At 40.6% G+C, this 14,692-nt stretch overlaps 1 protein-coding gene across 1 annotated transcript; it reads right to left on the bottom strand.

Moving 5' to 3' along the window:
- Positions 1–176: 176 nt before the first annotated feature.
- Positions 177–14,222, bottom strand: LOC138596948 (synaptosomal-associated protein 25). Its single transcript, XM_069668428.1, has 8 exons — positions 14,147–14,222; positions 9,235–9,430; positions 7,395–7,436; positions 6,862–6,910; positions 4,473–4,584; positions 3,001–3,141; positions 2,675–2,819; positions 177–1,639 (listed from the first exon to the last, which is right to left on the bottom strand). Exons 2-8 carry the CDS (start codon positions 9,304–9,306, stop codon positions 1,574–1,576), a joined length of 627 nt encoding a protein of 208 aa, XP_069524529.1. The 5' UTR covers positions 9,307–9,430; positions 14,147–14,222; the 3' UTR covers positions 177–1,573.
- Between the last annotated feature and the right edge of the window lie 470 nt (positions 14,223–14,692).

Below are 14,692 nucleotides of genomic sequence, written 5' to 3'. Positions count from 1 at the left end.
AAATCTATCAAACACAAAACTCAAGAATTCTACGCAATAACTCATATTTAATATTTCATGACAGAAACTGACGCTTAAACCTCCCAACGATGTTGATACATCCCCCAGACAGCACCTCCCCCCACTGTTGACACAATTAATTAGTCCAAGGCCAGCTACGCCATATTTTGCGCAGATCTTTTATTCATAACGGTCATATTGTAACATTACAGCACAGTGGATACAAAAAACATGCGCTCTAGGTGCGCCATGCTGTCTTAGTAGTGGCATGAACCTGCAGTGTGACAGGCATGGAGGCCTTTTTAGGTCAGGAAAGGTCATCAGCTTTATTGTACTAATTACTACATTATTCTACACAAACAAAAGCACCTGAATACATGCATTACCTCACACCACAACAATGGCCGTGACTATAGAATTTACAGTTAAGTCTGGCTTATTGTTAACAATAATAATCAACACATCAATCATAGCAGCTAATAAGACATTGTCAACCAAAAAAATGTAATTGACTATTATGAAAAACACACACAAAAAAAGCACAAAATATTTGCATTTCCTTCTCAACAATGATTAATGCGAGTTTTGATAGTATCAGCAAAACCTTGCTGAGATCAGAGTCCTCTCCAAGTGATGGAATAAGATTCATCATCGTCATTTCACCACCATTTTATATCAACATGTAGGGGGAAGAAGATGGAGAGGTCAGGAAGAGCAGGTTCCATGTTTGTCCGCTTGGTGTCGCCAGAGATCCTCCTACGGGGACAAATGCGTGTTTGCTACCTCTGGGCAATACCCGGTTACGCCTGCAGAGGGCGCCCTCATGCACGTGTTTCACCCTCTGTGCCACATTTCAGTGTAGAGAAAGGGGTAGGGGTGTGTGTTACACAATGATGTTTACATGTGGAAATACAGTGGTTGCTGATAAGGGTGTTTGTTTTTTGTATTTAGGAAATTTGGACACATCTTCTGCACATTCTTCCTTTTAATTATCTGTCCGGTAGAAGAGAACAAGCCACTTATTGTCAGAACGTGCACGCTCTGTCCCAAGCAGCTGCTCTTCGCTGTGCTCCACATGTTAACCCATTCTGAAATAAATTCTTGTTTTATATGTTTCTCTGATTGTGCTCTCTGCTGCTGCTCCTGGTGGTGACGGTGCTGCTGCAGTGACCCAGTTTCCCCACAGGGATCATTAAAGCCTCCTATGATCTCACTCTCTGCTGAGTGAGCGTAGAGGCCACCTTGAGGGGTAGTAGTGAGTGAAAATACCTCGCTGTGACCCACGGAAAATGAGAAATTATAATGCCATGACATATTTCAAAAGGGTTATGTTATGTTATTATCGCAGAAAAGCTCTATGAGCGTATCATGAGCACAAATTTAAATACTAAAGCACGAGATACGAGACTACTCCTCACTACAAATAATCAAGGAGACCCTGTTTGAATGTCAGAGCAGTAACATCACAGGAAGTCTGAATGATGAAACTTCACTACTAGAGAACAACAGCAGCGACACTTTGGCACAGCATGAAAAAGTACAGCGAAAAGAGTGAAATGGAAGAGCGCTCGTTCTATCGTTTCATGAGGTTGTTGGCTTTCTGGTTGGCGGCATCGATGCGAGACACGTTGAGAATAGCCTGCAGAGAGAGACAGGAAAAAGAAACAGGAAGTGTTTATGAGAATGATTACGAGGACATAACCACAACCACTGGAGCTCTGTGGTTATCTTTCAAAGGCGGGTTTTCTTTACTGCGATGGCTGATTAAAAACATTCTTCACATAGCTGATTGTACAAGCCTACAAATAATAATCCAGAGAGACAATGGTGAGATATTGCTACATAGTCTAGTATTAAACTGTTAAAACTGGTTAATTTCAACAAACTTTTTTACATATGTGTCCTCTGTTGGAGATCTATCTATACTATACAAGGAAAATATGGTCTTTATGCATCTCTTATTATGCTGCTGCACAGAAGCAGAATGGTGTTGACTGAGATCCTGCAGTTTGCAGCAATGCCTTTGAGCAAGGCATTCAGCAGCAGGAGCCAACTCACATAGAGTTGTGCTCTGTTATTAAATGATAATACAGAGATAGACCTTGTTGCTAAAGTGAGATTCTTTACAACAAACAAACAGAAACTGCCGTTAGGTCGCTCTCTTCCAAGCCACCAGACCCCATTAACAAAAACAGCAATTTTACCTTGCAGAACACAGGAGCTGCTGGTCTACTGCTGCCTCCATTGATAAGTTTGTTTGTTTTAATGCATGACATGGTGTTTTAACTGGTCAGTTTGGATCCAAAATAACATTTGTATAACACACTATAGCACAAAAGAACTAACCGATTAAACCAGCAACTCCTGTGTTCTGAAAGGTAAAATTGCAGTTTTCGTCAATGGGGTCTGGTGGAGTTGTAAGACAGCGATGTAATGGCTGTTTCTGGTTAAAACAATCATCTTCCTCTGTAACAAAAAGGTCTATCTCTGTAGGGATCCTTTCTGTGATGTTGTCAGACTCTTACAATAACAATCTGAGCCTGTCAGTGGAAACAGGAGACACAAATTAACCTGCATTTAGGTGCAATCAGTGATATGCAGGTTTTTGTTGTATATTTTCTGACGTTTGTGATTGTTGCCTCATGAAATGAGCGTTGACAGGTGACAGCTGTACCTTGCCCTGTATGCGTTCGATCTGGACGTTCTGTGTGTCTATCTCGTTGCCCATATCCAGAGCCATACTCTTCAGGTTCCCGATGATGCTGCCGACGTGAGCCAGGTTCTCCTCCATCTCGTCCTCTCGGGCGTCGTTAGTCACCCTGAGAGAAAGAGGAACAAAGCGCGTGTGTGTGATGATGTCCTGTGTTTGACCAGCTGCCTGTATGACAGATGACGGGTGGTATTACATGGCAGTCTGTTCTGAAGAAGAGCAAACACACACCTCAGCTGCCTCTCCTTTTACAACCTACAATAACAAACATCATTAAACTCTCTGTGTACCTCCGTACGTGTCCTCCGCTCATGATCATTTGCTCCCTCTCATCGACGACTCGAGACGACGGCGGCTGGTTGGACACGACGCCATCCTGACCTCCGCCCCAAACTGCCTTGTACGCCCCGCTCTCCTCGAAGGCCTTCAGTCTGACAGAGAGAGTGTGACCTTATGAATGTGTTTTTATTGAATTCAGTGAGTAAAATGTGACGCACAAAAGCCACACTGCACCCATACTGGTCCTACAGTTACAGTACAGATCGTTTTTTATGTGGATACAGGCTTTGTAGTTGTTTTTCCAAATTCTCCCCAACAAATGTGCCTGTTCACAGTGTTTGGACGTTTTAAACTACATGTAATTAAACTATACGTGTACCTACATTTTTTTTAAGCTTGCTGGTTTCACTACATTCATACTTGCATAGTAATTAAAGTAATTAAGTTTTTGGCAACTGAACCATGTCATGAACTGGAGTGCTTTTCATTATAGCAACGTGTCTCCTCGCTTCCTTCTCTTGCATTTCTTCCTCTCGTTTTAGCTCCTCCCAGTGAGGATTCCAAAGAGATGCAAGGATGAGAAGCAAAGCTCCAAACATCTTTAGTGACATAAAACTGTGGAGGTGCAGCATTGAGAAGTCTTGCCACAAAGTAAAAGACTTATGAGTAGGATACACCTGTGTTTTCTCGCTCTAAGCTTGGAGGAGCTTAGAGCGAGAAAACACAGGTGTATCCTCCTCTTTGCTCTGTCTGTGTCTCCTTGAGGTGCATTTAAGGGATTGAAAGATTAAGGTGGATGGGAAAGGAAGGGAGGGGAGAGGACACTAGGATGCTAAAGGTAGCATAACAAAAAGCACCAGATAAACCTGCCCAATCTCATCCTGAAGAAGAATCAATCATGCACTATAGACACGCCCTCTGAGCACGAGTAAATTGCAAGGCGGATCGTGTTTTCTACAAAGTATCCTGAACCACCTTTAGTTTACCAAACTGGAAACCTCCCTTATAGCTTCATTTCTTCCATTTTGAAGATATTGCAACGCTTCTAGAGAAGCTTCCCCAACACTAGTTGTGAGTGTAAAGTGTCTGATTGCTAATGCATGCATGGTGCCGTTCAAATATGGGCACAGTAGTGGTTCATTACACAGCAGGGACAATAAACATGTTGTAAGATGAAATGTAAACAGCTTAATAAAGTGCGCACAACAACAAAGCAAGCATGCAACAAAAGAAAGCTGCAAAATCTGACACATGAAAGCACGTTTTTCTCAACTATAATATCCACGAGCACTTCCTGATGTTCTGCACAAAGGAAATCAAACAAACCGAGAATACTGTGATGGAAATAATCGATGTTTTGACCCTAAATCACTATTTCAACAGGAAATTGACTGCTACCTTCTGTTCATCACCATCTACTTACCTCAGAGTAATGTGCACCAGACAAACACACACACACGCACACACACAGCCCTCCACCTACTTATCACAGGAGCAGAGGCCACAGCACTTGCCCAGGTCGGTCAGGTTTTTCTCGGCCTCCTTCATATCAGAGTTGATCTGATCCAAGCCCTCCTCTATACGCTCCAACTGCTCTATGAGAGGAGAACGAGGAGGAGGTGGGGGGACGGAGAAGAAGGCAGGACGAAGGGGGCAAAGGAAGGAGGTGGATGTGTGGGAAGTAAGGAGTTAAAAGGAGGAAGGTGAAGGGGAAAAGATCCAGCAGGTAAAGAGGAGAGAGGATGATAGAAAGAATGGAAGGAGAGGATGGTGGAGGGGAGCGGAGGAAAAAGGCAACAAAAATCACCCACTGTTTCAGCCTGAACTGAAAAACCGGCCACCAGCTGCTGAACACGAGACGCCCCAAACTGAAAACCCAATAAAGCACTCACAAATCATAAATAACACCACTGTGCACTAACTACTGCTCTGCAGGACGGGCACATATGGGGCTGTCGATGATATGATGGTTGTCTACACTCTGGCCTCCGTGCCCAGTTCCATTATGTTGCCTCACTCAGACTGTGGTTGAGTTGGAATGGGGGTGGGGTATAACGTTTGTTTGAAGAATGTTATCTCACCAGTATTTGCAATAAGGGAAATATGAGGGACTTTTAAAGATACTTTGAACTATTTTAAACCTGTTTAGAAACTTTGACAATGTTAAAAATAGCTATAATCTTGGTTGGTTAAATTGTACTCAGTACTGTCACATCAATGAATTAGCCAATAATTAAAGGTTGTTAAAATAACAATAACTTTTGATTTCTGACATATTTTGAGGTACAAGAAGTGTTGGAATTGTTCCTGTCGATTGCTTCAGCCTGCAGCCGTGAACAACCAGACTCCACTGAAAAACAAACTCTGCAGATCACGGGAGTTGCTGCTCTACGTCTGTATTGATCAGTTGGTTTGTTTACGTTATTGTGTGTCTTTGATGATTGATTAACCTAAATTTTAAGAACACAATATCTGCTTAACACACAATTACATCTGATTGAAAAAAAGGTAGATAAGCAACTGCCTTTTTCAGTGGAGTTAAATTTGTGTTTTTTTCAATGGAGTCTGGTGTGTTCGCAGAGAGCGATGTAACGTCTGTGTGTGGTTAAAACAATCATCTTCCTCTGTAACAAAAAGGTCTATCTCTGTAGGGATCCTTTCTGTCATGTTGTCACACACTTAGAAGAACAATCTGAGCCTGTCAGTGGAAACAACAAGAACTTTTAGTGGACGACCTTTGATTGGGTACATTTGATCTGGCATTGAAAATTGTTGGACAAATAAATTAAATAAGTAAATGAGTAAATATATCCTCATTTCCTTATTGTGGAATAAAACTGCAATAAAATCCTTATTTTAAGCTCATTTAATGGAACTGGGCACCAGTAGTGGTTTCTTAGGCCACCAGACAGGTGCAGGTGTTCGTCCTGGACACCAGACCTACTTCCTGATTGGCCAGATACACAGACCACAGCACCGGGCCATGTCTGTCAGATTCTTCTCTGCCTCTCTCATGTCCCTGTTGATGGAGTCCATGCCTTCCTCAATACGCTCCAGCTGCTCTGTGAGGAACAGCAGGTTTATGGTGGACGGTTTATGGTGCAGTAACAGAGATGGACAGTGTGCAACAGATGGTTTCAACCGACGGGTCTGATTGGTCAGGGGGAAGTGCTGACCTACATATAAGCACCATGCTGACAATGCTCATAAACACGTCTTCAAACAGAGCACTTATATTTCATACAATCAGTGCATGTAACTAAACAGCCTTATAAATCTTTACCTTTACTTCCTAAATGGTTCAGTATAAGCAAACACGTGATATTACTGCACACTTCCATTCTAATCAATAATCTTCCAATAGACCCAAACACACAAACTTTCCATTAGATGCATATCGACCAATCACAGCATCCCACATCATCTTAAATGGCCTGCCTAAGAGCCACGCCCACTTTTCAGCAAATATGGCCGACCATGAGGCAAGGGGAAAGGGTAAGACACATTTGAACCTGTAAATCATGTTGTTTAAGAGCATCATTTGTGTTGAATCTGTGTTTCAGGGTTAACACGGGATGTTATATTTCATATAAATCCTCCAAAAGATTTTTAGTTTTGTCAAAACCATCAGGACGGATGTGTTCGGTTGTTTCGGTTGTTGGTATATAGCAGGTTGGCAAACGACTCTATGACTCTAAAAACACAATCAGATTATAATGTATCCTATTTATTTATGTGTGGTTTCTTGCATTGCTTATTATTTTGATATATTTTTGTTGAATGAGAAGAAATTTAGAGAAGGAATCCATCATTAAGCAGATATGATTGACGCAATATCTACTTCACAGTTGAGGTCAGATTTAAGCGATTACCTCCTTGTTCATCCAGCATCACCAAAGCTCTGATCCCGGCATCTTTACTCTACAAGAAGGAGCACAGAAAACGTACAGAATTACAGATTTACATAAGTCATAGCAACATTTACAAATCCAAAATTTCCACCAGAAATGTAAAAACAGTCGATTACCAAATGAGATAAATGTTATAAATAGTTTTCTGCAGCAAGTTCAGATCGATTTTTATGGAAATGAGCTGAAGCCAGTGGCTACCTGCATGATGTTTGGATGACTCGTGCTTTTGACATCAGTCAGCAATAATGTAAAAATTGACATCTTTTTATTTTGGGCAAATGGGTCTGGTCTCATCCATGTTTACTTACAATATTTCTGAGCCCATGATCAATGAGACATCTTCGGGCATTTGGAAACACAGGGCTCAGATAACTTTGATACCATGATTATGAGGATGAACTTCATGACGATGTTGACCCTTCGAAAAGAGTATTTAATCTTGCTGCATAGATCTGATTATATTTACCTGCGTGTGTTTATGTGTGTGTACGTACCTCCTCGACCAGCTGCATCATCCGCCGCGTGCTCTCCAGCGACTGCAAGATACAAAAAAGGCTGCTTCAATATACATTTAAATTCATAAAGAATAAAAATGTAGCAACTTAAACAGATGCATAGTACTACCTTTAACTGATGCTAAAGTGTAACGTTAAAGAGATGCTAATGGGTACCTCTAAACAGACACTAAACAGGCATCTGTTTAGCATGGAGAATTTAGCATAACCTTTCATATGATATGATGCAAACCACAGCATCGGGACATGATGCGGAGGTTACAGTAGGCCCACAAAAAATACTTGCACAACAGGTTAATATACGACACTTTTGTGTGTGTAAATGCAAATGTAAATAGATGTGCATCTTACATAGAAGTCAATAGATTAAAATACATAGAATTAACCTTTAACAGCCGATCTGCCCTGAACCTTTACACAGTCAGCACACAGCCGACATGATGACCTGCGTTTACACTGCGTTGTCAGTCACACACGGATCTCCCAGTCTTTCCGTCACATGCTGTGTGTGTGTGTGTGTGTGTGTGTGTGTGTGTGTGTGTGTGCTGTTTAAATATCACATCCACCCCCGGGGACTTCCCCACCGAGGGGATGATGAGGTGACAAATGGCTTTGACCTAAAGTAGCCTTTACACCACAGGGAGTGTGTGTGTGTGTAGCTCCGCCCCACACTGAGAGAATGAGCTCATGTGCCCAGTGTTTCTCTGAAAATTGTTGCAATGGGAGACCAGTTGTCACTATGGTAACCAGGTAAGCCAGGTGCGCGTAAAGGGACACTCCCCTCAGGCAGCTCGTTAGTAACAAAAACCCTCTCTCGTAGGTGTTTTACATTTTGATCTTTTCGTGTAGTGTCTGTTCCTCTTTTTGAAACCTTGTTTTAAGAATTTTGTCGGTCAGACACATTTTGTGTCACAGACACATTTTTCTTGCACCTGTACAGCTTGTGCTGCTCTCTGAAGACCCTGGTAAAACCTGAAGGTCTATTTTGTCCTGGTTTATTGGTAACCTGTGAAATGTTTTACACAGTAGTTCTAAAGGTGAACCGAATGAGCAAACATCTCATAAACTAAACTTATGTTCATCCTCTGCTACTTTAACTACAGCCTCTCAAAATGACTTCTCATAGCCTGAATTTAAAAAAGCAGGTTTTACTCTAAAAAAAAAAATGCTACACATGAGGCAGCCAAAGGTAGTAAGATTTAAATGACTAGGACATCAAAAAGTGCACAACCTTTCATTGTTTCAACAGGTGTGCTGTTGCTAGGCAGAATTAAAATGAAAAAAGATGTTCATCTCTGGTGCCAACAGTCTTACAGCTAGCTGAATAACTGCAGACGATAAAAACAATAGATGTAATTCGCTTCTATAGAACTGAAACAATAATATATTTATAAAATATAAATAGTCAACAGAGAAATTTTTTTTTGACAATTTTGATAACCAACAAACCTTTGAACTTGCGTCCTTAATAATGCAGGACAAAATGTAATCTTCTCAGGTTCAAGCTTCTCCAGTTAAAGGAATTAGCTCTTGGAAGCACTTTTTTAACCATTTTTTAAACATTTGTTTACCAGGAGATTTTTCAAATATTCATTAACACAGCTTCAGATTACTGAATTGATTAATTGGTCACAAACAAAGGCAGTGTTTATCCAACACAACCTCAACAATCCTAACTGGTTAAACCTTTTAAAACACGTTTGCTCATAATTACGCAATTTTCAATATTTTTAATATTTAACAAAGCTTTTATGTAAAACAAAAATAACCTGGGAAGTGAAGAGAACTTAAAAGTTGTGGGAAAAAATCCATGAATTACCTCATCTGTGACATGATTGGCTCTCCTCTGCAGCTCCTCCTGCTCTGTCAGGATGGGCGGGTCTGACGCCATGTTGGCCCCCTGAGTGTGCGTGTGCGTTTGTCTGCGTGTGTGTGTGTGTGTGTGTGTGTGTGTGTGTGTGTGTGTTCAGTCCCAGGCGACCAGATTAGGCTGCAGCATCAGGTGGTTTTGGCACCTGGAGAGCACAGTGACACCATGATTATTTATAATGACTGACAATAGGATCAATAACAGAGACGAGCTGACAGAGAGATTCTCATCTGCATAAAAACAGTTCATTTTAATTCAGTTTGATTTATTTAGCCACGATAATCCACTTAGTGTTTGAGAGTGCACATTTAATGTTTCATTTGTTCACAATGATCTGTCCAGCTGTTTCCAGATAGCAGCATCATGAAACTGCAGGCTGCTCTTGAACGCAGCATTCCTTGCTACAGCGATTTCATTACCATGGAAACAGAAGTTTAAGTTTAAATAGTTTCAACCAGATTAACTGAAAACCAAAGATGACAGGACTATTACTTTGAAAGAGAGATTTTCAAAGTAAGAGGTTTTGATCAAGTGCAATCACTTCTCATGTTTTATTTTCTTGTATTCATGTGTGTCAAGTTCATGAAACATTTATCTTGTGATCAAATTCTCCCTGTAAAATCTTGTGTTACAGAGAATGCACAATGGTAATCGTAAAGAATAAAGTAACAATTTATCATCTGTGCCTCGATTATGGCTCTCTAAAAATGTTCATGTAATTGGACACATTAATGCACTCTCATCAGAGCTGCAGCATCAGTCATCATGTCAGTAATCGTTGCTTCCAGAAGCTGGTTCTCCTGACAACCATCCAGTTAGCAGCAGAAGTGCCAGTTATTTAGTTAGCTGTTAGCTGAAGCAGTCGTTACTTAAAGAGGTCTAATTTGAACATTTCAACTCGTCGCTCTGCACTCACTCTGAGTAACACGGCTGTTTAACCTCTGTGAGCTTAACGAGCAAATATCTGGTGGTTCAACACTTCTTTTGAATGCTGAGTTTAAATTCTGTCTCTTTCAGCACTTCCACAATCCACAGCAGCACTTAAAAGTCCATTGTGTCTCGTTATTCTTTTCACTTAGCAGATCAGTTCTTCAGCTTCGGGATAACATCATTATTTGAGTTATTATACATTTATTAGTCTGGGTTTAGCCTAAATTTAGGTGGTGTTTCCCGCTGAGAAAAAGTAGGAAAGTCAAAAAACATCTTGGTACACAACTTGTCAATTTTCATTGGCACTGTATTAGCTAAACATCTTGACAACGTATAAGCTAAACATCTTGACACCATATTAGCTAAACATCTAAACAACGTATTAGCTAAACATCTAAGCTAAACATCTTGACTCCGTATTAGCTAAACATCTTGACAACGTGTTAGCTAAACATCTTGACAACGTATTAGCTAAACATCTTGACACCATATTAGCTAAACATCTAAACAACGTATTAGCTAAACATCTAAGCTAAACATCTTGACTCCGTATTAGCTAAACATCTAAACAACGTATTAGCTAAACATCTTGACACCGTATTAGCTAAACATCTTGACTCCGTATTAGCTAAACATCTTCACACCGTATTAGCTAAACATCTTGACTCCGTATTAGCTAAACATCTTGACTCCGTATTAGCTAAACATCTTCACACCATATTAGCTAAACATCTAAACAACGTATTAGCTAAACATCTAAACAACGTATTAGCTAAACATCTTCACACCGTATTAGCTAAACATCTAAACACCATATTAGCTAAACGTGGAGGATAATACTAGGAAACTACTACTACTACTACTACTACTACTAATACTACTAACTAACTACTACTAATAGGGAAATACTAGGTTGAGTTTCAGAAACTTTTACTGTTTTGCCCACATGTAACTCCTAACCTGGTAATGAGAATTAACCGTTATTTGCTGTCCCAGTAGAGTGACCTGATCTGATCTGTTCTGATCTTCTTTGTTAATGTTTTCTCGACAGCTTTCACCGCGCACATGAACGCAGGCTCAATCATGCACAGATGTTCACAGTTAATTGGGGTGGCTGTGGCTCAGTGGTAGAGTGGGTCATCACTTTATGATCCTGATGGGCAGCTTTGCACTTTGCAGAGTAGCCTCTGCCATCACTGTATGAATGTGTGAATGTGACATGCAGTGTTTAATCGCTTTGAGTGGTTGGAAAACTTGAAAAGCGCTTTATAAGTGCAGTCCACTTTAGCTGACGCACAGGGTATACAGTAGATTGTGCATGTTGGCCTGCTCAATGCAAAACAACACCAGACTCAGAGCGAGCAACCTACACGCTACACTTGGACGAAGATTTGGATCATGAATAAAATTCGACTTTATGTCTTCTATCTTTATGTTTATGAAGAATTTAGAAATCTTAACCCCAAATGTTGACCAAAACAGGAGCCTCCTGCACACTGCACTGATTCTGATTCTGGACAGGACGCTTGTGATTGGTTTAAAGAACAACCTTTAACTCAGTGGGAAACAATGACTGGTTCTAAAACAGAGTGTGGAGTTTGACCATCAACTTTCACTTCAGTTCAGTCTCGCACTGAAACAATCAGGGGTGCAACAATTAGTCAACATGTTCAGCAAAAATCGATGATAAAATTAGTTGCCAACAAATGTAATTAGTCGGTTACATTATTTCTGCGTGTTTTTCATGCTGCGTGTGGATGTAACATAGTTTTCCCAAGCTGAGGTGCTGAGGGGTGAGAGATCTCAGATCCTTACTATCTCTGCTGCGAGTTGTGCATGCTAAACTGTCGTTGATTTTAAACGGACAAAAACTCGATACTAGATTTCTTATTTCTCTTTTGTACCAATTGAAGCCAAATCAGCAGCAAAGTTTATTCAAAGAGAAGGATGTCCTCTCTCCTCTCTAATCAGATGATCAGACGTCCATCCAGGTGTTGGGTGCTCACAGAAACACTCCCCCTCCACACACACACTTTTCTCTTCAGACATTGTGTTATCAGAATGCAGCTTCATAATTAGCACTAACCACGAATCACCACCTGCTGGAATAAAGACGAGGAAGGAGGAGCAACAGAGAGGACTGAAAGAAGAGACACTCTTGATGTTCCCTGGTGCAAACTGGAATCAAACGTAACAAAGATACTGGAACTAAAATAGGCTTTACAACTGCCTCATCATTTAGTCTATAAAATGTACAAAGCAAAACATTCCCTTCTCAGTTACCAGGTAAATGCAGTATTGTATTCTGTGTATAGAAAGTCATCAAAATTCTAACCAGCAAATGACTGCCACTAACAATTAATCGGGTTTAAAACTTGTAAATCGGTTTAACTTATTAATTAATCAAATTGCTTAAACACACATGAAGTCACTTGTAGACTTTTGCAGACTCATGCATGGATGTTAATTTTGCTAAATTTTGTTAAAGGTGACCTTTGACCTTCTGCAGACTTCTCAACGTTGCTTAAGTTTTGCTTGCTTATGAAAACGGGGCAGAAAATCAAAGTTTGGGTGAAGAATGAAGCAATAAGCAGAAAAAAAGAAAAAACTAAATCTGAAAATGTTTCACTTCACGAGTCGAAGTTAAACACACTGACTGGATGTAAGAAGAGGATGTAGCTGCTTGATGTCACCCACTGGTTTGTGGACTACGAGTTTGAAGCTTTGAGTCAGGAATTTTTGCCATAGCCATCTTGTTTTTTGGGCGGAGTTGGAGAGGAAGGAGGGGTTAGCAATCGCTTAAAAGTTAGCTGTATAAGGTGTGGCTGCACGGTGGTGCAGTGGTTAGCTCTGAAGCCTCACAGCTAGAAGGTTCCTGATTCTAATCCCAGTTCAGTTGTAGTGGGCCTTTCTGTGTGACGTTTGCATGTTCTCCCCGTGCATGTACTCCGGCTTCCTCCCACAGTCCACAGACATGCTCGTTAGGTTCATCGGTGACTCTAAATTGCCCGCAGGTGTGAATGTGAGCGTGAAAGGTTGATTGTCTCTGTGTGTCAGCCCTGTTATTGACTGCCGATTAGTCCAGGTGTAATCCCGCCTCTCACCCAATGACAGCTGGGATAGGCTCCAGCCCCCTGCGACCCAGAACAGGATAAGCGGTATAGACAAAGGATGGATGGAAGTTTAGGTGCATCCAAAATTCATGGTAACTGTCATATTAATTGGGATGCTAATTTTGGCAATTAGCATCCCCCTGAAAAGCCTGATCGAGGCAGTAGCAGAGCGTTCTTTTGCACTTGGATCTGCTTAAATAGCCTCTTAGCAAAAATAGGACTCAGCATGGCACAATGTACACAGTCAGCAGAGCTACCAACAGAGGCTAAGCACCACCAAGTGATGAAGCCTTCCTGCCACCTGCTGCACGTGACGTAACCTCGTTCACCACCCACACTTTGCCTCTGCACTGCTGTGTAACTGAACTTACAGCTGACCGAGCTTGTACTGCTGATCATGTAAAGAGAGCCTGAAACACTTGACTTTGAGACAACTCTAAGCTACTTTTACTTTACATTTTATACTTTAATATGTTCATTTTATCTTATTAACATACAGACAAATTTATTCTGCAATATTCTTGTTTATTCCAAATGATCAAATGTGCAGATTCCAAACTTTAGGAGAATTTAACGCTTTAGTTGAAAATCGTTTCATTTCTTGTTTACACCGCTCAACTTTACATCAGTGTTGTTCTGCTGCTTTAAAGTTTAAACTTCTCACGTAAATGATGAAACTACAACGACGATATTTATCAAATCAAACTTGTTTTGAGTTCAGATGAACTGAAACACAGGCAGACGGATGTTTGTTTGTTTTTTTAAAGAATAAATTCAGCTCAGATATTCGTTAGAAATGTATAAATCATTCCTCCTACCTTTCATCAGCTCCTCTATAGCCTCTCTCTCAGTTGTTGTGTAGATTTTCCGCTTTAAACCTTCAGCAGTTTGCGGTGGAAGCCTGTTGTTTCTCTTTCGTCGTCTCTCCTCAGCATCTCTCCTCGGCCCCGCCCCTCTGATCCACTCCGGCACCGCCCCGCCCGTCAACAAACACACACCCGAGTCAACACGATAAAAGTAAACGCAAAGTGCGATTTTACAAATTGTATAAGGTCATCAAAAGACCCATGATCACCAAAAAGATACAATATAATAAAATAATTATGAATAATAATCTTATACCTAAGAGTGTTTTAAGTATGACATAAAAAAAATTACTTTTTATAGATGTTATAGACTAGCTATATAAACCCTGTAGGCTACATACTATTGGCATTATTACAGTTAAAGAAACTAACATTTTTTTTAATGTAATGTAATATAAAGATTTCATGTAACGTCCAAAATAAGTTGTCCTGACGTATCAGAAAATCACACTAATTTGTATGTATTCATTCACGTTCATCTTTGAGGCATCGAAATAC

The sequence above is a fragment of the Semicossyphus pulcher genome, unplaced genomic scaffold (genome assembly GCF_022749685.1).
Source record: "Semicossyphus pulcher isolate SPU_LCO1_2020_fin unplaced genomic scaffold, fSemPul1.0.p SCAF_19, whole genome shotgun sequence".
Classification (NCBI taxonomy): Eukaryota; Metazoa; Chordata; class Actinopteri; order Labriformes; family Labridae; genus Semicossyphus; species Semicossyphus pulcher.
This window is presented reverse-complemented; position numbering and strand designations above follow the sequence as displayed.